Below are 22,223 nucleotides of genomic sequence, written 5' to 3'. Positions count from 1 at the left end.
GGAGACTTACGATCTGCCGTCCAGCAATTCCAAGCTAACAACCCCTGTACTTATCACCCAGCTGGCGTCCACATATAGATGCCTGCCGGGATAACTAAACAATATCAAGACACTCCTCCCCTCTCCAATTCTCCAAAATAGCTTCGTGATTGTACATCTTTTTTACCTAGACATTCAACAATATGGCTTCTCCACGTAAATCAACCCCCCACTCCGATTTGTACTTGCTAGTACGTTCATAGGCTAATTCGATGTAATGTAGAGAAAATACGGACCCCGATAACCGATCTTTTCAAGATCCCCCACCCGGTGCTCCTGGCGGGCATGAACGTTGCCGCCGGGCCAAAACTAGCAGCAGCCGTGAGCAATGCGGGCGGCCTAGGCGTACTGGGTGGCATCAGCTACACGCCCCAAATGCTGCGTGAGCAGATCGACGAGCTGAAGTCCTCTTTAATCGACAAGAACGCTCCTTTTGGCGTAGATTTGTTGATCCCACAGGTCGGCGGTAATGCGCGGAAAACAAAGTGAGCGGCCATTGACCACCCAGGCCAAACCCCCCCAAGTTTGTTTCTATGGGAACTCAGAAGACTAACCATACTCCATAGCTACGATTACACGAAGGGAAAGCTACCAGAGCTCGTGGACATCATCATCGAGTCAGGCGCGAAACTGTTCGTTTCCGCCGTTGGCGTCCCGCCGAAGGCCGTCGTCGAGAAGCTCCACAAGGCAGGCGTGCTGTACATGAACATGGTCGGGCACCCCAAGCACGTCAAGCGGTGTCTTGATCTCGGGTGCGACATAATCTGCGCGCAGGGCGGCGAGGGCGGCGGACACACGGGCGACGTGCCCACGACCGTGCTCATCCCCGCCGTCGTGCAGATATGCAAGGGCCACACCTCCCCGCTGACCGGGAAGCCCGTGCCCGTGATCGCCGCGGGCGGCATCTCCAGCGGCAACCTGCTCGCCGCCGCGCTGATGATGGGCGCGAGCGGCGTGTGGGTCGGGACGCGGTTCATCCTCACCGCCGAGGCCGGCGCCTCCGAGGCGCACAAGCAGGCAGTCCAGACCGCCGGGTTCGACGACAACATCCGCACGATCATCTTCACGGGCCGCCCGCTGCGCGTGCGCACCAACGCCTACATCGAGAACTGGGAGAACGAGCGCCAGCAGGAGATCCGCGAGCTGACGTCGCAGGGCATCATCCCGCACGAGTCCGACCTGGACAAAGCGACCGAGGCGGAGAACTCGCCCGAGAAGGCGAGGAAGGAGGGCCAGTATGATGTCGAGACGCTGTTGGATCTGGGACAGCCGTTCCTGATGGGTAAGTGTGCGGCGCTGGTTACGGAGAACAAGACGGCGAGGGAGGTGGTGGATGAGTTTGTCGATGATGCGGTGACGGAGATTAGGAGGGGTGGGAGTTTCTTGGTCGGTAAGCTGTAGGTGTGAGCGAGACAGATGTTTTGTATGAGGTTGCGGAGGCTAGACGCGCATATATACCTCTTTTTTTCTTGCATCGATATCCTTGTAGATATAAGGTCAGTTTACAACTATGTGTGGGGACATTAATACATATGAAATATTTGCGATATCTCTTATCTTTAGAGGGTGTCAATTTTCCACTGGCTTTCGTTTTTCTTTTCCAGACCGAAATGTATACTCATCCCTTCATGTTAAGATTTTCACTCAGCGACTCTTCACCTAAACGTGAAGGTTTCATTGTATGATTCCAACAGACATCACAATACAGTATGCCCGGAAGATCTTGCATTATACTAGGTTAGGTATTTTAACTGACATCATACCGGTACTATATATCCCAATATTATCCTCCTAGTCCGCATTAATCGTCTCTATCCCAACCTGTTTAATAAGCTCAGCATGCGCTGGACTGCGCACTTTGATCTTCACCCCAAACAGCGGTTTCTCCACCGAGTCCCAGTCCGAGTTCATCCTATCAATCGGACTATCCTTGGTTCGCTCAATGTCAGTCATGCTAGTTCCAAGTTCTCAACACGTGAGAGAGAGAGAGACAGTAGACCTAACCTATCCTCCTCGAACCCAAAGCAATACAGCAAACACGCAGCCGCGATCCAGACATTATTAAAGCCAACATCATACCCGACGCAAACTCGACGTCCTAAAACCAAGCGATGATGTTACCTAGCATTCATAGCCCCCGTCTCCACCACCACCTAATACACCCGGGACCCCCTATGTACCTGTACCAAACGACCAATGCCCCTTAAGCGGATTCCTCGAATCGCCATTCGAAAACCTCTCGGGCACAAACCTCGCCGCGTCCTCATAATCCTCCTCATTCAACGCCAGCGCGTACGCATTCCACGTGAACAGCGTGCCCGCCGGGAACCTACACCCTTCATACGCATCGTCCTGTATACGTTCTGCCGACACGCCCATCTGGATGAAGGGGCGCCAGCGCAGCGCCTCCTTCACGAACCGCCGTGATGTACGGGAGGCGGTCGCGGTCGGCGAAGCAGGAGAGGCGCGCGGTGCGTGCGTGTACATTCGGGGCACGCGGCTGCGCCGGCGATTAGTTGTGTGATGGCGGTGCGCGAGGTGTCGCTCCCGGCTTCGAGGAGCATGCTGTAGATCATTAGTTTCTCTGTTTCTGCGAGCTGGAACTCTTTCTTCGATGAGCCTTCGATGAGCGCGGCTGCGAAGCATGGCTTGGCGGTGTTCTTGCTCGTCCTGTCTAGGAGGTTGTCGACCTCGCGTTGATAGATACTGGTATGAGAGCGTTGGCATGTTTTTTAAGGGGTGATAGATCGATCGCAGAACATACGCTAGAGCGCGCCTCAGAAAGTCTTCGCCGTAAGGCCGCCACCACTGCAGCGGCTTCGGCAGACGCGCCAGCCAGGGGAACAAATTGCATTGCTTTTTCGTCGCGCTGAAAAGGAGCTCGGCAAACTCCTTGACGATATTGAGCATTTTCGTGAGCTGCTCGTCCCCCAGCTGTGCCCTTCGTCCAAAGATTACACTCATGATCACCGAGTCAGGGAAACGCTGGTTCGCCGTGTAGAACTGGTCTGGCGTGTGGAGGTAATCCCACAGCAGGTGCTTCGCCTCGAGCTCCTGGAACGGGATGAACTTGGTCTCGGCCTGCTGGCCGTTCAGGATCGAGTGCATGATCTTGCGCTGGCTGCGCCACTGGTCGGTGTAGCCAATCAGCAGCATGCGGGAGCCGTCTGAGGCGATGTCCTGGGCTATTGGTTTGTAGGGATGTGAGGAGTAGACGCTCGCTCGCTTCCCGAGGAGATCCGTCACCACGCGAGCTGAGTTTAGATAAATTATGCTTTTCCCACCAAGACGACATGTGAACCTGCAGCAGCCGTTCAGTATTGAAAAATATGGAAATCCGTGGCATTGTGTTTAAAAGCAGTTTTCATTCACATACATCTCGCCGTACTTCTTCGCCATCTCATGGCCCCACACCCCAGCTGGGAACGGCACACCCAGCGTGTTGCCAATGATAGGCCATCCCGGAATCGCCGGCGGCAGCTTGTACTTTGCCTTGTATTGTCGGCGCGATAGCAATGTCTTCACAATAATGGCGATTACCACTACCAGGACCGCAATGGAGGAAGGAGAAAGGCCCGTCATCGTTTGTGATACCTACTCGAAACCGGACGAAACGGGCGAAGCGAGAAGGATTGTGGTGATTATCAAATGTTTCGTAATAGGAGTATGCCAGCTTACAGACCACGCCTTAATAATGCTTATAAGTCTTTAGTCATCGCTGTTCATTGTACTGTCGTTGGTCAGCTACACGGCGGTCCACCCCCACATACCTAGCAACATACCTAGCAACATACCTAACATTGTGGGGGCGGCGCATGTGGAGGTAGGCAGTCAGCCCGCAATAGGGGCTACCGTTAGGTATCCATTTGACGTACACAGGCAGGTATTTGTATTGTAGGATTGAACGAGGTATTCCTTATACCCAGATACCTTTCATGATAGATTACCTCCTCATCTCTAAATTATTCTAGATTAACGATCGGAAACGGACTAGCGATGGAAGACCCTGTTGACGTACAAGTGGCCATTGTCGGGGGCGGCTGTAAGTGATTGTCGTTCTCAGCTTGCCACCTACTACCTACCTACGTAGAATCAACTAACCAACTCTACCTAGCTTGCGGGCTCAGCTTGTCTATATTCCTCTCGAACCTGGGTGTTGATCACGTCTTGTACGAGCGACACCCTGGAACCTCTATTTTCCCCAAAGCGCACATTATCAGTCAGCGCACGTTGGAAATCTTCAGACAGCATGGTTTCGTGGACGATATTATCGCCAAGGGCACGCCTCCGTGGCAGATGAATCAGATCATATGGCAGACTTCGCTGGGGGGTGATGGTCCGCTCGATAGAAAGGTGCTGGGGTCCATCGCCAGTTGGGGGTGCGAGGAAGGGAGCGAGCGGAGAAAGGTTTATGAGTGAGGGCCTGCTTATTGGAAACTTGCCCGCTTTGAAGAGACCTCTGCTAATATGAACGGTGACGTAGGAAGTCTGCCCCTCATCTGCCAACCAATCTCCCCTTACTCCGACTGGAGCCTGTTCTCCGGGCGACAGCGGAGAAGAGAAACCCAGGGAAGGTACTCTTCAGCCACACCGTAACAGGCTTTGAAGACACTGGTAGCCATGTCCTTGTTAATGTGACAGATGGCAAAGGTTCTCAAAAAACATGTCGAGCCCGCTACCTCGTCGGCTGCGACGGCGGCAAGATCGTAGGGTCGAAACTAGGCATCAAGATGGAGGGGCCCACCGGACTGCGCAAGATCGTCTCCGCCCACTTCAAGGCCGATCTGTCGCCGTACTGGGACGACCGCGCCAGCATCCTCCACTTCGCGAATCCGGAGTACGGTCTCGGACTTCGGAGCGGCTCCTTGCTTCCCGTGGGCCCGACCTGGGGACGGTTCTCGGAGGAGTGGCAGATGCACTTCAGCACCGGAGTCGACGGGCCCCCGTTCCCGCGGGACAGTGCGGAGGACCGCATACGCAAACTACTAAAACTACCGAGCCTTCAGATCGAGATCCTGAGCTTCAGTAACTGGGATTTGGAACGGGTATTGGCTGATAAGTACCAGTCCGGTCGCATATTTGTTGGCGGAGACTCGGCGCATCGCCATCCACCCACAACTGGGATGGGTCTCAACGCAGCGGTGCAGGATGCGCACAATCTAGCCTGGAAGCTCGCCTATGTCCTACGAGGCAAAGCACCCGAAGCTCTTCTCGATTCGTACGAGGCCGAGAGACGACACATCGGGCGACGAGTCTGCGACTGGGCTCTCTTCACGTCCAAAACCCACAAACTGATCTCGACCGCAATTGGCCTCGAGGAAGGGAAAGAAGAAGCGAACCGGGCCCGCCTGGCCCATCTCCTAGACGAGGATGACGAGATGGGAGTGGCGGCTCGGGCACAACTACAGCATACTATCGATGGCCAGTCGATCGAGTTCGGGGCGCACGAAATGGACCTCGGTATCAGGTACCCGTCAGGGGGAGCTTTTCTGCCGGATGGAACTCCGGCACTCGCGTACCACCCGCGACATCAAATTTACACCCCTACCACGCGCCCGGGGCACCGCTTACCGCATGCTTGGGTGGAGCGCGGTGGCAATCTCGTATCAACTCACGACTTGGTCGGAAGTGGTGGCGATTTTCTTCTCATCACGGGCCGCGGAGGATCGGGGTGGGCCCAGGAGGCACGGAGGACGGCCGAGTCTAGATCAATCGGCTTGCGATTCGCTCAGATCGTCGGCCCGTTGGAGAGGACACGAGAAGAGGACTTCTGCGACGTGTTCACGCAGTGGAAACAAGTAAAGGAGATAGAGGACGGGGGCGCCATTCTGGTCCGCCCTGATAATGTTGTTCTGTGGAGGTCGATCAGCCCAAATGTGACGGACTTGTCCGTGGTGCTTGGGAAGATCTTGGATAAGCCGTAGAATTGCCTGTATCTTGTTCTTGTATAAGAGGATTATGTCTCCATTGTATATAAGTAAAAGGTCCACGCTTCTCAAAATTTGTACCTATCAATGTAAGTGCCTACTAGGTACCTGAAATCGACATAGCGCCGTGGTTCAACTTTGTGACCTTCGACATATTCGGGGACCCCGGGTTTGGGGAGTCTGCGAAATGCGCGGTACCACCCGTTGATCGCGCTGCTATTCTACAGCGTCAGGGCGGCATCTTTTGTCGCAGCCACAAGGTTCTATCTGCTGGTGGCGTTTGCGCGGATGAAGTGCATACCGGCGACGCTGCGGGAGCATTTCCAGCAGATCGTGGAGAAAGCGCGGCGGCGGCTGAATTTACGAGCAGGAAAGGCCGGATATTATGTCTTGTGTTGCGGTGGGAGATGGGGAAAAGGGGCTCTGGATTGGTGGAACGAACGTGACGTTTATGGTGCTGTCGACTGCGGGGAGCGAGACGACTGCTACGGCTTTAGGGGGGATACTGAATTACCTCGTGAGCCACCCTCGATAACTGGATATTCTAATACAAGAGATACGAAGTCAGTTTAAGACAAATGAAGATATAACACTAGATGCATTACGGAACCTTCATTATCTAAACGCCACGGTTAATGAGAGGTTGAGAATATGCCCCCCTATACCCTGGGCCCTCCCGAGACAGGTACCTACGGGCGGTGATACAGTGTGTGGTAGATGGTTACATGGCAGAGTGAGTACTGGGCATATGAATTGTTTACGAGTTCAATCTATTCTGATATTTCACTCTCATTAGAATTCTCTCTCGATACAAGCCTACACTGTTAACCGCGACCCATCGTAGTTCCACCAAGCCACGTCTTTTCATCCCGAGCGTTGGCTCCCCGAGGCTAATAAAGACCTCAAGTCCCCTTCTTCTATGATTAGCGACAAACAATCCAGCCGTTCAGTATGGGGCCGTGGTCATGCATGGGGCAGCATCTCGCGTAGGCGGAAATGAGACTGATCCTCTCCAAACTACTGTAGAGGTTTGATTTCGAGGCAGTGGAAGGGGAACTTCTAGAGTGGGAAGAGTTGAAAACGTTTCTGCTTGTTGAGAAGAAGCCCATTGTAATGAAAATCAAACTGCGGGACCGGCTGGCGCATCTACATTCTCTGTATTTAATGAATTCTCCGTTTGTTCATACTTCTCTTCTCTGATAAAATTCCTTGGTCTCGGGGGACGCCACTGATAAGCACAAGAGGTACGTACAGGTATACTCGAAAGCTCGTCATGGGATAGGGCTGCCAGGTAAGTCAGTACATCGATATCCGAGTTAGGTAAATGGTTGTATCTTGAAGATAAAGAACTTACGGATGGGCTCCCCTTTGCGTCTAGCCTTGATTGTGAATCCTTCGTCTTTGGCAGTCCATTTCTTGTCTAATTCTTTTTCCGGGTCTTCAACACGGATAGTGACTTTCTCATGTGCATAAAGCGTGGCGCGCATGATGAGAAGTTGGCGGTTATCGAGCGAGACCAAACGTCGGTTGGTGACATCCATAGACGCATCACCATGGCGCCGAATAGGAACTACCCTCATTTGATCGAACCGCTCGCGAAAGTGGGCTTTCCGATTCTCGAGGCTCATTTGGAGCAACTCTTGAACGGTATTGTAGACACCATACTCATCCCAGGCACCTCCAATCAGCTTTCCGACGCTGTCCTGTGAAAAGACAATGTCACCTAGGTCTACTTCGACTTTGGACCCTGGAATCAGGTCATCGAAGCCGACAGTCGTGAAGAAAGGGTGGTCTACAGAAATGAGCGTATGAACGACGACGGTGAACGTTGAGGAGGGACACATACCGGCAGTAACCAACCGGCTATTCAAAAGGTACCACATCTTATATGACCGTGGGAAAGGTCCTCCCAGAAGTCCTGACCAAGACTGATAGTGTAATATTGAGCTGTCAACGTTTTGCCAAGGTAATCAGGACTAGACAGCAAACCAACAATTCTTTTCATATTCCCAGCAGAGGTAAAGATAGTCACCTTTTCTGCCGCGATTTAAATCATCTGTGCGCCCATCGCCCTCGGTCGTGTCTTCAATTCTGCTGAGCCAGACACGGACAACAGCTCCGAGACCGCCATATGTGTAGAAGGCGTGGAGATACCTGTAAAACGTCTTGCCATCTCCTTTTGATATGTCGGCAGCGTGGAAGTCATTAATCCTCGTAATCTCTACACCAAATGCAGATGCTGCCTCTGAGCGCCTGTAGTTGTATTCCTCTACGATGTACGAGTACTCGCCTGGGAAGATTTGTAAGTAACCTTGGCCTTGGTTGAGACTACCAGACGTTGAACTAACCGCCCATTCCTTTGTTGATGTCATCTAATGTAGTCGGACGCCGGTCTCCATATTCAATGGAAACAGTCTTGATGTATTGAGTCATGATAAGCCTTGAGACGCAATTGCTATTCGTAAAAATACGATGTGGAAAGATGATCAGCCTCTGTGTAAGAATAACTCCTGAGCCCTTTAATATTGCTCCTAGATGGCCTATGTATTGTGACAAGGGCTTGTAATCAGGAATTCAATTATATTATAACCTTGGGATTCTCTAAGCGTCTCGCAGCCCATAGTCCTCCCTCCCGCTATCGCGGGTGTATACGACTGGTGCCCTATTTATGCCCATTTCCTAGGTTGCATTCCTATTTGTACCATCTATGGCATTGGGCCTTCTTGCAGATGGGACCGAATCCCCTGGCATCACACGCTGATTACCTAGTGTCAAATAAGCGTTTCTCATATATATGGTGCATATGCTATAAGATGTGCGCTTGAGAGTCACCGCTCGGAATTTCGCATATACCTACCAACCTTGGAGCCTAGTAGGCTGATTGGTACTAAGTACGTATGCTTCTATCAACCCCTCGACACCAGTGGTCGTGTGAAATATCTCTACCTAGGTAGGTATACTTGCTTCAGAGAGCAACGTCCAAAATGTTGCCATGGTCCCCAAGAAGAGTCTGTAGGCGGGGAATACGAGAAAATAACTCATCAGGCCGTCACTATTCGACAGCCTCGTCGTTCTAACAACCGACTTAGGTAACCAGTCCAGTCAATATATTTTCAAATGCCACCGCATGCAGCTGCCACCGTTGCAACCGAGGGACCTGTGTGAAGATGATTGGACAGGGGATGGGTACAGTTCTACCCCTTATCGTCCTGAGCGACCATCCACTAAAAGGTTCGAATAGACGATATTGATTGAACCCTTCTGTATGGTGATCATTGTCATTGATATGCTGTACCGTCCCGTAAACAATGTCTGTAAACCGGTATCATAGTGGCGGTGGGGTGCTGCTCTCAGTTAGTAGTAAGAGCCGCTAAGTTGGTTAAGGTGAAGCTTTCTCTGGACAGTTCAAAGATTTCGTGAGGCGTTAGAACCCAACATCACGTGGTTTTAAGCTACCCTAGATATGTACCGGAGTAGCAAAGATTAAGTAATGACGTCACTCACAGTTGTGTAACAGCATGACATCATTAGGGACTCTTCAATAACATTCAACACTTTTTCTCACATTTAAGTTTTATAAACCTCCTAACCTACTTACCAGCTACTCATAAAACTTAGAAAGAAGTTATTATTAAGAAACCTCAAAGTCTTCGGATTCCACTACGATTATACCACATCTCCAGAATATCCCAGTTGTTACCCAATCCCTAAAATACTATCCACAATGGCTTCCACCGGAAACCCCACCAGCGGCCTTGGCCGCGAAGAGCAACTCCAATCCGCCGCCGCATCCGGCATCGGGAAGAGCACCGTCACCGCCGACGGGTCCGTGGTGACCTCCACCGACCCGACCACCAACCCGACCGCCCCCGCCGGACAGAAGCTCAAGGGCGACGTCAGCGGCGCCGTTAGCGGCAGCATCGGCAGCATGCAGGCGGCCACGGGCGCACTGCTCCGGAACAAGGAGATGGAGGAGAAGGGCCGCACCAAGATGCAAGAAGAGGACGAGCGGCTGGGCGCGAAGCGAGGGGTCATGCCTGTGGGCTCGGGGCAGAGACATACCACGGCTGACACGACGTCGAATGTTTAAGTTGAGATGGCTAAAATGGGCTATGGAGTTTACACGGTCAAAAAGGAAAAGCGCAAAAGTCGAGATGGGCAATCGAAAAATTGGATTTTCACCTAAACGAAAGGTCACGAATGAATAGAATGTGCAATTATGTTTAATGCTAAGACTAGTCCTACTATCACAGTCATGGACAGCCACCATGATGCTATGATGTATGGAAATGTCTCAACGAAGAGCAACCTAACGGGCTTTACTTTTTTCAATCCCTAGTATGGATAGCAGCTGCCTGTCATCTTACCATTATCATATCAATTGATGCTTTATACCAGTGGTTACTTAGATAGCCAATTAGCTCTCCATAATGATGCAACTCATGTAGGACGACTGATTGGGGATTTGTCGAGGAATATGCATTTCGTCATGACTTCTGCGCCTTTGACTTTCCAGATCATTTAATACCTACCTAGGCACTGTACAGGTTACAAGAATCATTGGTTCCCACCTACATATACTCAAGCTTCCACCCATAATGCATCGTTACACTTTGATCGAAACACCACGACGTCATGATATCACCAGTTATCCGAGCCGTCTCTCACCATAAGAGGCCGTTATCCACCAACGCCCTCAAAGCAACTACGTTACTTTCTCGTTCATCATTGCTTTGCTCAACACCACCTACACATCCACAGCGCAAATCCTACAGAATAATACAACCTGTCCAGTCTACTAGAATGGCGTCTAGCAACCGCAATGAGTCCTTCACCCGTGACAAGCTCTTCGACCTAAAAGGGCACGTGGCCCTCGTCACAGGCGGCGGCTCAGGCATCGGACTGATGGCCACGCAAGCCTTGGTCACCAACGGTGCCAAAGTGTATATCACAGGGCGCACAAAGTCCAAGCTAGACCGCGTGGTAGAGCTGTACTCCCACGGCAACGATTCCATCATCCCGCTGCAGTGCGACGTATCCGACAAGAGCCAGATCGCGGACCTCGTCAAAGAGGTGTCATCCCGCGAGAAATGCCTGTGCATCCTCGTCAACAACGCAGGCATCAGCGGCGCGACGCTACACACGGAGTCCGGGTCGGCCTCGGAGATGAACCAGAACCTGTTCGAGGCCGAGAAGTCGACGTTCGACGACTGGACGGACGTCTACCGCACCAACGTCGCGCAGATCTTCTTCACCACCACGGCGTTCCTGCCCTTGCTCCAGAAATCGGGGGACATGTTCCCCGGCTGGTCGGGGACGGTGGTCAACATCACGTCGATCAGCGGGCTGGTGAAGACGGCGCAGCATCACTTTGGGTACAACGCGTCGAAGGCGGCGGCGATCCATTTGACGAGGATGTTGGCTGCGGAGATTGCGGCGAATGAGTTGAAGGTGCGGGTTAACTCGATCGCCCCGGGAGTGTTTCCCAGTGAAAGTAAGTAAAGCCAGTGTCGTTTTTTCCTGCCTTGAGTGTAATTATGGACATTTCCAATATGTCCGATTTGCCATATCGAGTACTAGATACTGACCGAGCATGCTATAGTGACGACGGAGGGCAGCAACGAGAGCCAGAAGAGCCACATCGATCGCGAGAAGTACGCAAAAAAGGTACCCGCAGGTCGACCTGGCAAGGACGAAGACATGGCGCAGTCGGTGCTATTTTTTGCTGTAAACCAGTATCTAAATGGCCAGACATTAGCTGTTGACGGGGGATATACGTTGGCGGCTGGGGAGTAATGTAATGCCAAACATCCACGATTGAGAACAGTTATTTTTAATGCCAGCTTTTGTAAGCCTCTAGATAGTTGATACTCGTTCGCGAACTATGTGCTTTTTGACCCGCAGTCTCTTTCAATCAGTTGCGTCGTCTTTGAAGTAACATGAGCGAAGATAGAGTAACATACTGATCTTCAACTATCAATGCAAAGAGTGACGTATAAGAGAAGAAAGAATAGCGGTAATGCTCGACGGGTAACTTGAAGGGACCAATATAACTTATAGATTCGAATGAGCTCTGTCTGCTTTCGGAATGATCGAGATGGGCAGGGCCACTCATTCTCCAGCTAAACGAAGTCGTACGATAGCGTTCCACGACGTCTCCTTTGCAGTTGAATTATTAATCCTAGAGGTTAATATAGTAAGAATCTCCACAGCCACGGATGAGACAGGATCGTTTCAAGCAGTTGTCCATGTCAATCAACTGCGAATGCGAACAGTGGCGTCAGCAAATCGGTGCACGAGTATTTTTAATCATTCTTCCATAAGCCGTATGCAGGATTCATGGAGATAGGGAATAGGGGTTAGGCTTTGTGGCGTTTATCGTCTATGTGTTTTCGTTGACTTGAGTTGCCATATACCACGCCTCTGGATTAAGGGGTGGGAAGTGTCCTCCTATGAGATTGGGGTATCGATACTGCTTGGATACCTACTAGAAAACAGTTATACGGCAGGTAAACACCTATCTTCACTTACTGCACGTAAACAACTATTTAGATACCTAAGAGAGTGCACATTAACTTAATAGAGCTTCATTGTGCTATATCTATCTAGTATAGGTACATACAACTCTCCACATAGTCCATTCACAGCAATATTAATCAGATCCTTCATATACAAACACTAAGAGACCAATATCTTCAAACCACTAACATCATCATGCTCGCTCCTCACTCAATCGTCGCCATTCTCGGCCTAGCCGCCCTCACCACGGCATAGTCCTCCTGCGGCGGCGGGGGATCGTTCAAAGTTGCGGATATCAAGTACGTCCCCTTTGTCACCATATATCCTTTCACCCTTTCTTCTGTTCCCCCTCCCTTCCACCATCCCACAAATTCCATTCCCCATCTTCTACATCCCCCCCCCCCCCCTCTTAAAAAAAACACTAACCCTCCCATAGGACCACCCCGAGACCCTCCCCCCGCGCACAGCACGTACCACCGGGTAAGGCAGCGGACAAATCTGCATCGTGAACCGCGCGCCCTCCACCACGGTCACAATCGACGCGAACATGGTTGAGCTTCGCCATCAGCGGCGTGAAGCGCGACTGCTGCACCAACGCGCCCCCGGGCACGCACCCCGGCGGGAAGCCGAACCAGGGCAGCTGCTTGGGGGGGTGGCAGGCGAAGATCACGGCAGCGACGGGGAATGTATTTGATCTGTCGGTGCAGGCGTTGGGGCAGGACTGTAGCGCTTAGGTTGGGAAGTCGGTGTACGTATTGCTACAGCACTCATTTAGTTTTGCTTTATATCTCCTTCATCTTATTTATTTTAGAAATAATTATATTCATCACCGGTCACCACACTTTCAGGAAACTTCAGTGAGTGATAAAGATACCGCGATCATTATTTTTGTAGGTTCCTTAGGCGCCAGAGCTCCACCAGGCCGGGTCTACCTTGGATATTGGCGCTGCGCCATTGTAGTTGGGAATAAACCAAGCATTATTCCTCTCATACTTCTCTCTTTCGATTGTAGCATACCTGCAACATTATATCGTGCTGATGAGATATATAGTTACAGGCAAATCGAAGCAAACTGGTGGTTCAGCTGGCACCAGGGTTAGGGTTAGGCACCTATTAACTCGATTTCTTCCCCGATTACCCCCCCCCCCCCCAATCGTCTCTCGATATGCCTAGTCCCGCCCACCAAAGCCAATCAATTCATAATCTTTGTCTTCATTACCCCAGCAACATAGCCATAAGCTTATTCTATTCACTCACATTCTGCTGTTAACGAGCGAGCTTACTTTGTCCTCCGGCAGGAATAGAGGGAATATAGTTACATCTTAACCTTGTTCCTAAGCCACGAAGGATTTCAGTTTTACTAATTCACGCATTAATCAGCACTATCAGCACTATCATAGATAAACACTTCCTACCTCATCTTCCCTAAAGAAAATAAAATAAAATCAACCGGAACGAAATTAAATCCACGTGTAAAAAGTCTTCGTGGCGTCGCATCTAACTCCCAAAACCCAGCGACCAAAAAAAAAAAAAAAAGTTCAATCCTACGACATGTGCTGTAAGCATTCTCGACCAATAGTTAGGTACCTAGTTAATAGATCGCGAACCGAAACAACCGAGCCAATCCATGTCCATTAGCCCCCAGCAAGCAAGGCCCCAGCCAGTCAGCCAGCGCAAGCTACAGTACACTAGCAGCGATGCGACGGCGGGCGACTGCGGGCCCCGCCCGCGGCGGAAATTCTCCATCCATCTAGATTCCAGCCATGCATGTGTACCTAGTAACTACCTAGCTATACCTAGTAAAATTCTCGGTAGTTAGTTACATGACTACTAGGTATTATGGGTGGATTCCCCAGATCGACGGGTTCCCATCGATCCACCTACCGCCATCTACGGCACCTACCGTAATTACTGCACATACTGTAACTACATCAACATGTGACAAATTACCTTACCTTACCTACCTACCTACCTACTTTCAATGTTCCCTCAATGGCATAAGCGTACCTAACGTACCTGGGTACCTACCTACCTACCTAGGCAAGCATCCACGTTATATAATTTGACACCATGTAACTAAATAAATAATAAGCAATAGATGCAACTCTCTACATAGTTACCTTTACTACTAAATTCCCACCTCTTAACAACTCAATAATCCGCAACCGCGGAAAGTTTTGACGAGGAATACGACGTGCGTATAAATATCACCTAAAATGAATCTAACTTACCCATTGAAGGGTTGCCGTAGCAAACAAAATAGCGAAATAATTAGTAGCTGGCTACCCAGGGTATTGAATATGCACAGCTAAAGAGATTAGAGTGGGATGACATCATAGGCTAAAAGATCTAATCAAAGGAGATACCCTTAAAAAATCCCACATCGCCCGCTGCTGATCCGGCCGTCGGTACGCCAACGACGCTAAGGCAAGGGACGGGAATGGCGGCGTCGTAGCGTGTACCGTGGGGTTGGGTAGATTAGGTAGATTTGACTTCACCATTGTTGTTGTAAGCGTACATTAGTTGACTAGTACAACTTCCTAGCATGTCTCTATCGATGCATATGTCGACTTTAATGAAGAATGACGTCGAGCTTCAAACATTCACGTAAGAGGTTATCTTCTAAGGAAAAATGTACGCTGATGTGATTGTGCAACAACCAAAATTGGCGTGCATGTGACACTACCTATACATCAAGATCCTGAAAATCGTACGCCACGATCAAATTATGGCGGCGCATCTACTGATTCTCAAGAACATCTGCAGGTTGAGAGGAATATACGAATCATGAAAACATGTAGTTCTCCTGCTTCTTCTCTGTTGACAAATCCAAAAACCAACCCAATCCAAAGCCCGTTTCACTCTGCTGGGCCAATAAACGCCATGCATATGCAGAGGTATCCGTGACGGGGTGAAGCCCCAATCTGACTGAAGCCGAACCAAACCAAACTTGACCAACCGACCGGCCAACCAATAAACCAATAAACCAATAAACCAAAAAATAAACCAAAAAAGACCAAAACCAATGAACCAATAAGCCGACCGAGCTCGTGGGGCTGAAAATGAGATTTGTGGAGTAGAGTAACCATAAAGATAGGAATCTGCTCACTCCGGGTATCATTGTAATTCCGTCATGCTGTGAGTTGGGGGAAGACAAAGTCCCCCGGTGTATCTTCAAAGTGGTGTCGTAAAAGAAACCAAAAACCCCGCTGACAAAGGAAAATGAAATGTATCGTCGAGACTGAATTCGAATCGTGGTCGTTTAAACCAAAAACCTGAGATGAAAGCCATTATGCAAAAATAACAGAATACCTCAATCTATAAACCCCTTATGCTGGTAGGTAGGAGTTTGTACCGCTCATGGGACAGCCTATGCCTGGCTGATAGTCCAAGAATGCGGGAAATAGGAAGGTCTTTTACATATGGGGATTCATCCAAACCTTGTCGAGCCAACCAACTTTGTCGAAAGCTGTCCAAAGCTTTGAGGCCTTGTTGACATCGATTTTGCAGGCCTGCTGCGCATCCGTCTTGCGGAACTCTTTTCCTACGCCAAGACATTCTAGGCGTCTGATGAACATCCTCCTCTTGCTAGTGAGATAGGTAGCACAATCAAGTCGAAGGTTGGCCGCAAGCGCAATCTCGTCGGGATGTAGGAGGTGACGATGTGGATCGCAGCTTAGGTCAATTGGGGTTCCCTTCCAATCCACCTTGAGACTGTTCGCTTTGCGCGGGAGCGAGTCGGTGGGTGGGCAGTAGTTTGGAAGAGATTCAAAGTCCTTGTCTTCACGATTCGGAGCGACTGCGCGGCGTGGGGAGGGGTCAGGGCTCGTTGCACTGGATAGGCGATTGGGCTGAGACGCGGCAGTGGGCGGGTAGGATCGAATCGGACGCGGGGCTGTAGCATGGGATTGCGAGGCCTTCACAACCTTGGCGGGTTTCGCAACCTTGGCACGTTGTGTCTCCTTTCGAATTTGTTGCGGCTTGGCAGGAAGAATAGGCTGAAGTTTAAGGGGGTTCCTTCGTGCTCGATCCCGTCGGTCCGCTAGCAAGAACTCACGCTCTCGTTTCAGCCACGCCTTTGGATCTTTGCAATATTGCTTCATGACCTCCGAATGGAAATACAGGAACAACTCATAATCCTCCCGCTTTGGTGGAGTTGCCTCTCTGAAGAAATCTGCTGGTCGGGTATTGACGTGTTCATCCACAAGTCGGCGGACTTCAATCGAGTCGTCTTGACTAAATAATGGTCGCTGTTGAGGCGAGTTGGTAGCATCTTGGGTGGGATACAGAATAGGATCCTTGATAGGGGTGACTGTCGACGGGGCATCGGCAGGGTGGTCATCAGCTTTAGTAGCAGGCGAGATAGGGGGAGATAGAGGTGGGATTGGACGCAATCGTCGAACGTCGGAAACAGCTGGACCCATCGAGTTCGAATCGCGTCTTTGAGAGAATGAATCAAATCGAGGAGGTTCAGGTGGTGACATCAAATTACTGATGTCTAGAGCTTTCTTGACTCCCGACTGGACTGATGGGGCGAAAGGCGCCATGGCAGTCTTGTCCACGTTGCGTGTAAAAGTTGAAAACTTAGAAGGCGAGGAAAAAGAATTGATACCAGTTGGCGATGTTGGTTTGTCAGCCATCGTTGTGATTCCAATGGCTGTGGGTCGACGCGAAAGCGAAGTGGCAAAATCAGGCAGAAGCCCAATTGCGTATAAGATGAATCAATTCAATTCAGTGGAATGGAATAGAGGTCCCGCAGAAATGTGGTCAATGCGACAATTCTTGCGACCGTGGCGGGCGATTATTCTACTGATTAAATTGATGAGTTTCAGGAAACGAAATAATTGTAGAATGGTAAAATAGGGTTGAGAGGAAGAGAATTGGATCGAGAAGAAGAGGATGAAGGGGAAGAATAAGAAGGAATTGGATGGTTTAAGTACCTACCTAGTAAGATCAATCCGGTTGATAAGGTTGGTGGTGTATTTGATGATGAGGTGAGGTTGATGTTAAATAGATATATGCGAGGTACGGAAATACCTAAATACTTCCAAATGTTGTTGCTGGATCTTCAATGTTGGAAGATGGGAGAATGGCGCAGAGAATGGTTTCGGAGATAACGTAGTAGAAACAGAATTCCCTTGTTGTTATTCTTGTTGTTACTTTGCGATTGTCCAAATGGTGAGAGTTTATTCTTCTTTAGTGCCCTGGGTAGTAAGGAGCAACAAACAATAAACACCTCGTGTTGTGGTTGTTGTTGTTGCTGTATCGTAATTCTCGTACTACTGTCTTTGGACCAGAATTGCGAATTGCTGATGAGTAGAAATCGAAATCCACCATTGGTAGAGATTTGTTTGATCAAGAGCGCAATTATGAAATGGTCTAAATGCCAAGTCTAAAATTACGCAACAATAAATCGGGTTGCTAGCTTAACTCTATAATGACGAGTGGCAATGCTAATGAAATTCTGCCAACAATTCAACAAGTGTAGAACTGAGGAGCAGATTGAAGAAATAAAAGTAGAGGAGAGGAAGGTTCAATGTTAGTTAGGCTAGTCGGCGTGGTGGAAGTGGATAAAGGTTGGTAGAAGTAAGAAAAGGGAAATTGTAGAAGAGAAGAGGCAGGACAACCTAAAGTAAACCTAAGCCTTAACGCTGGTGACTTTCATAACAAGTCCAGCTGTTTGGGGTCCGTACCTCGTCGGATATAGACGTGGATGCATTTTGGTGGTGGTGTTGTCGAGGAGTCACACTCCCTCCTCCAATAGTCATCGATGTCAGTCATAAGGCAATCCGGACAGGGCAGAACGCGGCGTGGCGGGCACAGGGGTGTGCAACCTTGGCGTTGGCTTATTTTTGGGACCTGTCCTGCGTGAAAACCATGTTCCCAGACCACGTACCGCTAAGTACCGCAGACAAAAAGGTACATTGGTTATCGGAGCAGGGACTCCGTCTAAGCTGGCTTCTATCGGCCAACAACGGGGCTTTTTTTCTCACTTATCAGTTTTTTCAGTTTCCAGCTTCAAAACCCAAAACTCAACTCTCACTTCACTAATTCACTTTGTACATATATGTATTTATATGTAGATATTCAATGTTCACCATACAAGAGCATAGATCAATCACTCAAGTGCCTTACCTATGTACCTAGGTAGCTAATGTTTTTGAGCAGTTCAAAGTTCGAAACTATTTGAACTATGTGGCGAACTGATGAAAATGGTAGGTACGTAGGAAATAAAACACATAATTGACAAGTCTCCAAGTCAATTGTGCTTCACAAGCAACGCAATTGGGGAGGACAAAGCTTGGTAATCTTGCAACGTGATCAGGCTTCAATGGAGAACAACTTGGATCTGTGAACGTGAAAAACGCCGTTGGGGGTGGGGGGTCGCAAAACAAGAGGGGAAGAGGGGGAGGGGAGGGGTGTGTGTCCAGGCACAGCACAGCACAGCACAGGCACACTCTTTACTCTTTTTCTCTTCAATGAACTAGCCGGAGTTGGCATATGGTAATATGCAAAATAGAAAAGAGCAATACACGTACCTCAGGTCTCTATGAATATGTATTGATTCATTCATATAATTCCAGGTTTTTCCAGATAGAAGCCCAACTACCTAGTAGGAAACTGTTAATACTTGGTATTTGTCACACCAATGGCCCTGCCAACGCGGGGTCCAATGACACGGACGAATTGGATTGCTCAAGTTGCCTGGTTCGCAGAAAGGGAACAGTCTGTGCAAAAGATAAAAGGTTGCAGCACTGGCAAGCATTAGATGTTGACGTCGACAATGTTAATAGTAGGTCTAGGCGCACGAGATTTGCGCGAGATTAGGCACCGCTACTAGTCGCGAATGTGTCTTTTCCCCGTTTACGGAACATCCTCTACAGCGAATTGAGTTTTCTGTTCCTAGAGGGTCCTGATGCCCAAGCTTTGGTTCTCCTGAGTGAGTGGACCGAAGAATTTGAATACGGCGAAATTGCGACAATGGCAGCAGAAAGTGGAATTGCCTCGTGTCACGCAGCGTCTGGCTACTGTGTTTCGATGAATAATGTTTATGGCATTTGTGAACACCAGGTGTTCTGAAACGGTTGGCCAATTGCTAAACGTATGAGGTGGGCAATGCCAGCTACCAACCAAGGTAGCAAAGACATACATATGTACTGACGGATATGTAGTTTGCGAGCTTCATAGTATCTGGCCTAGATCTGACATGTCATCATCCCGTTAGCTAGTAACTCCGCCAAGCTATATACGCGGCAAGATGGTCGAGGTATGGCAAATTTCAATGTTGAAGTGATAGGTCCGAGGTATGTTGTTAGAGATCAAGACTGGTTGGGGTTTTTGAGGATGGCTGCATGGACCGATAGGTACAAACTGATAGGTACAAAGGATGAGGCTTTTTTGGAAGATCAGGGTTAAACAACCAGACAATTACATAAAGGAGATACCAGCAAGTTATAATTGTGCCAGCGAATGTTGTGTTATGCAATGAATAGGTTGATTATACACATAACAAGACGTATAAAAACTTGAGAACATTGAAGCTTGTGACAGAGAATACTTATTGATTTGTTTATAGATGCTTCCCGTTTAACAACTGCCGACTATGATTTTTATTTTCCGATATGACTTGTGATGGATGAAGGATGCCTCCTATATTGCCTAGGCAGGTACCCTAGATATTAGAACTGACGCGACCGTGTTTTCGATGGCGCAGATACAACTGTCGTCATCTCTGGGGGTGGCCTGGCACGGAAACCACAAACGTAATGCAATTCCTCGCATTGATAGACTCCATAGCGGGACTGAGCGGATAGAGCGGCTATTCAATGCGGAAACCAACGCGATTGAGCAAAGCAATTGACCAACAGCTACACGGCAAACGAGAGGAGTTTTTTTTTTTTTTTAAAAAGTGCAGATTGCCACTTCAGTCATCCGAGTTAGACTCAACCGAGCAAGAAAAGCAATTGTGAGCTACGATGTTCGAATTGGCCAATCAAAACATCAATTGATTTATAAGAGAAGCCATAATTGGGTCAATTCCATCGAGCTGAAAAAAATTGCAAGCTATTGCGTGGGTATGTTGAAGGACAACTCGAGTGAGTCATAATGCAGGCAAGGACAGCGAGGCAAAGAAGACGAAAGAATTAGGAATATGGGAACTTAGAAGAAACTGGAATTAGATATTGGGGAAAATTGACAGTGAACAGCCTTCAATGTTAACTTTAAGTGAGGGGAATAGACAATACCCTAGTATTAGATAAATGGTTGGCTAACGAGAGACTATTCGTAAACTCATCCTTTTTACAAGACGGTGATTGGACGGGCTGAACTTATCTTGAGTTTTACTTCCTTTCTAAGCTTAGTTCTCCATTATCAATTGATCTAAAATTCCCATTTTACAGTCTTAAATCTTTGACAAGCCAACAAGAACATAGCTCAATGCTAATTGCAATAAGGCATTGGCTGAACAAGTACCTGCCTCGATCCTCGACGTACCGCTACAAGCCCCCACAGTGAATGGTACATTGAGATAGCAACGACCCATCGCGTTATGTCATATGCCAAAGTCTAAAGTCACAAGCCACCTAGGACAGGCGTGCATGGTACCTCACGTACCTCATTAACGGGGCGTAGCTGCAGGTCTTAGAAGTTAGGAGGGCTAAGGCAGTCGACAGATCGGATTTGCTCACAAATTCAATCTGATGGACATGGAGCCCTGAAACTTCCATGTCTCTCCCTTAAGATCTCCTACTACATGTATATCATTACGTATTACTATATCAATGTTGTACTGCAGTTTAATGCTTGTCTTGTTAGCCAGTTACATGTATGTACCTCCTAAGTCTGCCCAGTGCCTACACCTTATGCACCTAACCTTCAACCAGGTTGTCATTCGTGCTTTTTCGTCAAGTGTAAAAAAAGTGAGTCTGTCGGTGATAACCTATCAACACCAAGCTAGCGTATCGCAATCGCAATGCTGACGATACACCCTCTGTTGCCTAGCCTACCTATTGCCTAGTCATGAAGAACTTACAGGTCATTATAGATTATTATCGATCACTTACTACACAATGTACTTCTCAACGCCGGCGACATCAACTACGAGACTTGTCCTAGGTAATAGGATTAGCATGATTTGTCAAAGCCTCGCTCGGACTTTGACGGACTTAGGTATTACTGGCGACGGACTTCACATCCACGTATGCATTTGCCTTCGCCGTCGATGGAATGAATACACACTTGAACTACTTAGCAGTAAGTAATGTTTCCCCGACGGATCCGGAACGGGTTAATTCAAGTCATCAACCCCCCCTGGTTGATCAAGTCAAGTCCATTCTTTTCCCACTCCGCCTCAGTCTGTTCAACGTTTTCCTCAATGTTATAACAGCTTCTCCAAGGACGAAGTTCGGGATGGATCCGAAAGCGCCCGATCCACAGGTAAGTATCTCGAGGGTCTGCGGGCGAGCCGCTTTCAAAGCTAAACTCTTGAACCCTGGCCCAGCTAAGCCGTTTTCTTTTTTTCGGTACCTACCTTACCTACCTTATGTTGGACTACGCCCAACAAGAAGACAATGCTGTTCGTAATACTCGAATTACAAAAAGCAACCAGAAGATTGCAACCAACCCTCGCGTCTTCATCCAACAGTCCTTGGAGTAACCAACCAACCAAGCAGCATTGCCATCTGTTTGGACAAGATTTATGTTTGGGTCCTTTGAAAACTTAACAATGCCCGTATG

At 49.0% G+C, this 22,223-nt stretch overlaps 7 protein-coding genes across 7 annotated transcripts; 4 read left to right on the top strand and 3 right to left on the bottom strand.

The window, feature by feature from the left end:
• Positions 1-23: 23 nt before the first annotated feature.
• On the top strand, positions 24-1,595 carry GGS25DRAFT_504876 (Nitronate monooxygenase-domain-containing protein). The gene is made up of 3 exons (XM_049262172.1): positions 24-195; positions 263-524; positions 606-1,595. The coding sequence occupies exons 1-3, from the start codon at positions 183-185 to the stop codon at positions 1,438-1,440; spliced, it is 1,110 nt and encodes a 369-aa protein (XP_049114163.1). The 5' UTR covers positions 24-182; the 3' UTR covers positions 1,441-1,595.
• Positions 1,596-1,830: 235 nt separating this feature from the next.
• On the bottom strand, positions 1,831-3,621 carry GGS25DRAFT_524891 (cytochrome P450; the record flags this gene model as incomplete). Its single annotated transcript, XM_049264691.1, has 5 exons — positions 1,831-1,993; positions 2,291-2,418; positions 2,472-2,745; positions 2,804-3,340; positions 3,416-3,621. The coding sequence occupies 5 exons, from the start codon at positions 3,619-3,621 to the stop codon at positions 1,831-1,833; spliced, it is 1,308 nt and encodes a 435-aa protein (XP_049114162.1).
• A 414-nt stretch (positions 3,622-4,035) lies between these two features.
• GGS25DRAFT_534283 (FAD binding domain-containing protein) lies at positions 4,036-6,398 on the top strand (the record flags this gene model as incomplete). Its single annotated transcript, XM_049265750.1, has 3 exons — positions 4,036-4,081; positions 4,154-4,454; positions 4,523-6,398. The coding sequence occupies 3 exons, from the start codon at positions 4,036-4,038 to the stop codon at positions 5,961-5,963; spliced, it is 1,788 nt and encodes a 595-aa protein (XP_049114161.1). The 3' UTR covers positions 5,964-6,398.
• A 688-nt stretch (positions 6,399-7,086) lies between these two features.
• GGS25DRAFT_524889 (uncharacterized protein) lies at positions 7,087-8,399 on the bottom strand (the record flags this gene model as incomplete). Its single annotated transcript, XM_049264690.1, has 4 exons — positions 7,087-7,250; positions 7,321-7,758; positions 7,960-8,256; positions 8,315-8,399. 4 exons carry the CDS (start codon positions 8,397-8,399, stop codon positions 7,087-7,089), a joined length of 984 nt encoding a protein of 327 aa, XP_049114160.1.
• Positions 8,400-9,690: 1,291 nt separating this feature from the next.
• Positions 9,691-10,056, top strand: GGS25DRAFT_524888 (uncharacterized protein; the record flags this gene model as incomplete). Its single annotated transcript, XM_049264689.1, has 1 exon — positions 9,691-10,056. One exon carries the CDS (start codon positions 9,691-9,693, stop codon positions 10,054-10,056), a length of 366 nt encoding a protein of 121 aa, XP_049114159.1.
• Positions 10,057-10,419: 363 nt separating this feature from the next.
• Positions 10,420-11,870, top strand: GGS25DRAFT_427735 (uncharacterized protein). Its single transcript, XM_049258627.1, has 2 exons — positions 10,420-11,460; positions 11,569-11,870. Exons 1-2 carry the CDS (start codon positions 10,602-10,604, stop codon positions 11,760-11,762), a joined length of 1,053 nt encoding a protein of 350 aa, XP_049114158.1. The 5' UTR covers positions 10,420-10,601; the 3' UTR covers positions 11,763-11,870.
• Positions 11,871-15,753: 3,883 nt separating this feature from the next.
• Positions 15,754-17,695, bottom strand: GGS25DRAFT_427712 (uncharacterized protein). Its single transcript, XM_049258626.1, has 2 exons — positions 17,430-17,695; positions 15,754-17,294 (listed from the first exon to the last, which is right to left on the bottom strand). Exon 2 carries the CDS (start codon positions 17,123-17,125, stop codon positions 15,902-15,904), a length of 1,224 nt encoding a protein of 407 aa, XP_049114157.1. The 5' UTR covers positions 17,126-17,294; positions 17,430-17,695; the 3' UTR covers positions 15,754-15,901.
• Positions 17,696-22,223: the final 4,528 nt, after the last annotated feature.

The sequence above is a fragment of the Hypoxylon fragiforme genome, assembly GCF_022984875.1.
Source record: "Hypoxylon fragiforme strain CBS 206.31 chromosome Unknown GGS25scaffold_8, whole genome shotgun sequence".
Lineage (NCBI taxonomy): Eukaryota > Fungi > Ascomycota > Sordariomycetes > Xylariales > Hypoxylaceae > Hypoxylon > Hypoxylon fragiforme.
Note: the sequence above shows the minus strand (reverse complement) of the source record. Positions and strands in the feature narration are given on the sequence as shown.

What these genes read in the sequence shown, in the direction of transcription:
- GGS25DRAFT_504876 (XM_049262172.1), top strand. An exon ending in GGTAATGCGCGGAAAACAAA is followed by an intron (nt 525 to 605) that starts GTGAGCGGCCAT and finishes CATACTCCATAG; the next exon opens with CTACGATTACACGAAGGGAA.
- GGS25DRAFT_427735 (XM_049258627.1), top strand. Translation starts at nt 10,602, where the DNA reads ATGATATCACCAGTTATCCGAGCCGTCTCTCACCATAAGAGGCCGTTA. An exon ending in GGGAGTGTTTCCCAGTGAAA is followed by an intron (nt 11,461 to 11,568) that starts GTAAGTAAAGCC and finishes AGCATGCTATAG; the next exon opens with TGACGACGGAGGGCAGCAAC.
- GGS25DRAFT_427712 (XM_049258626.1), bottom strand. Translation starts at nt 17,125, where the DNA reads ATGGCTGACAAACCAACATCGCCAACTGGTATCAATTCTTTTTCCTCG.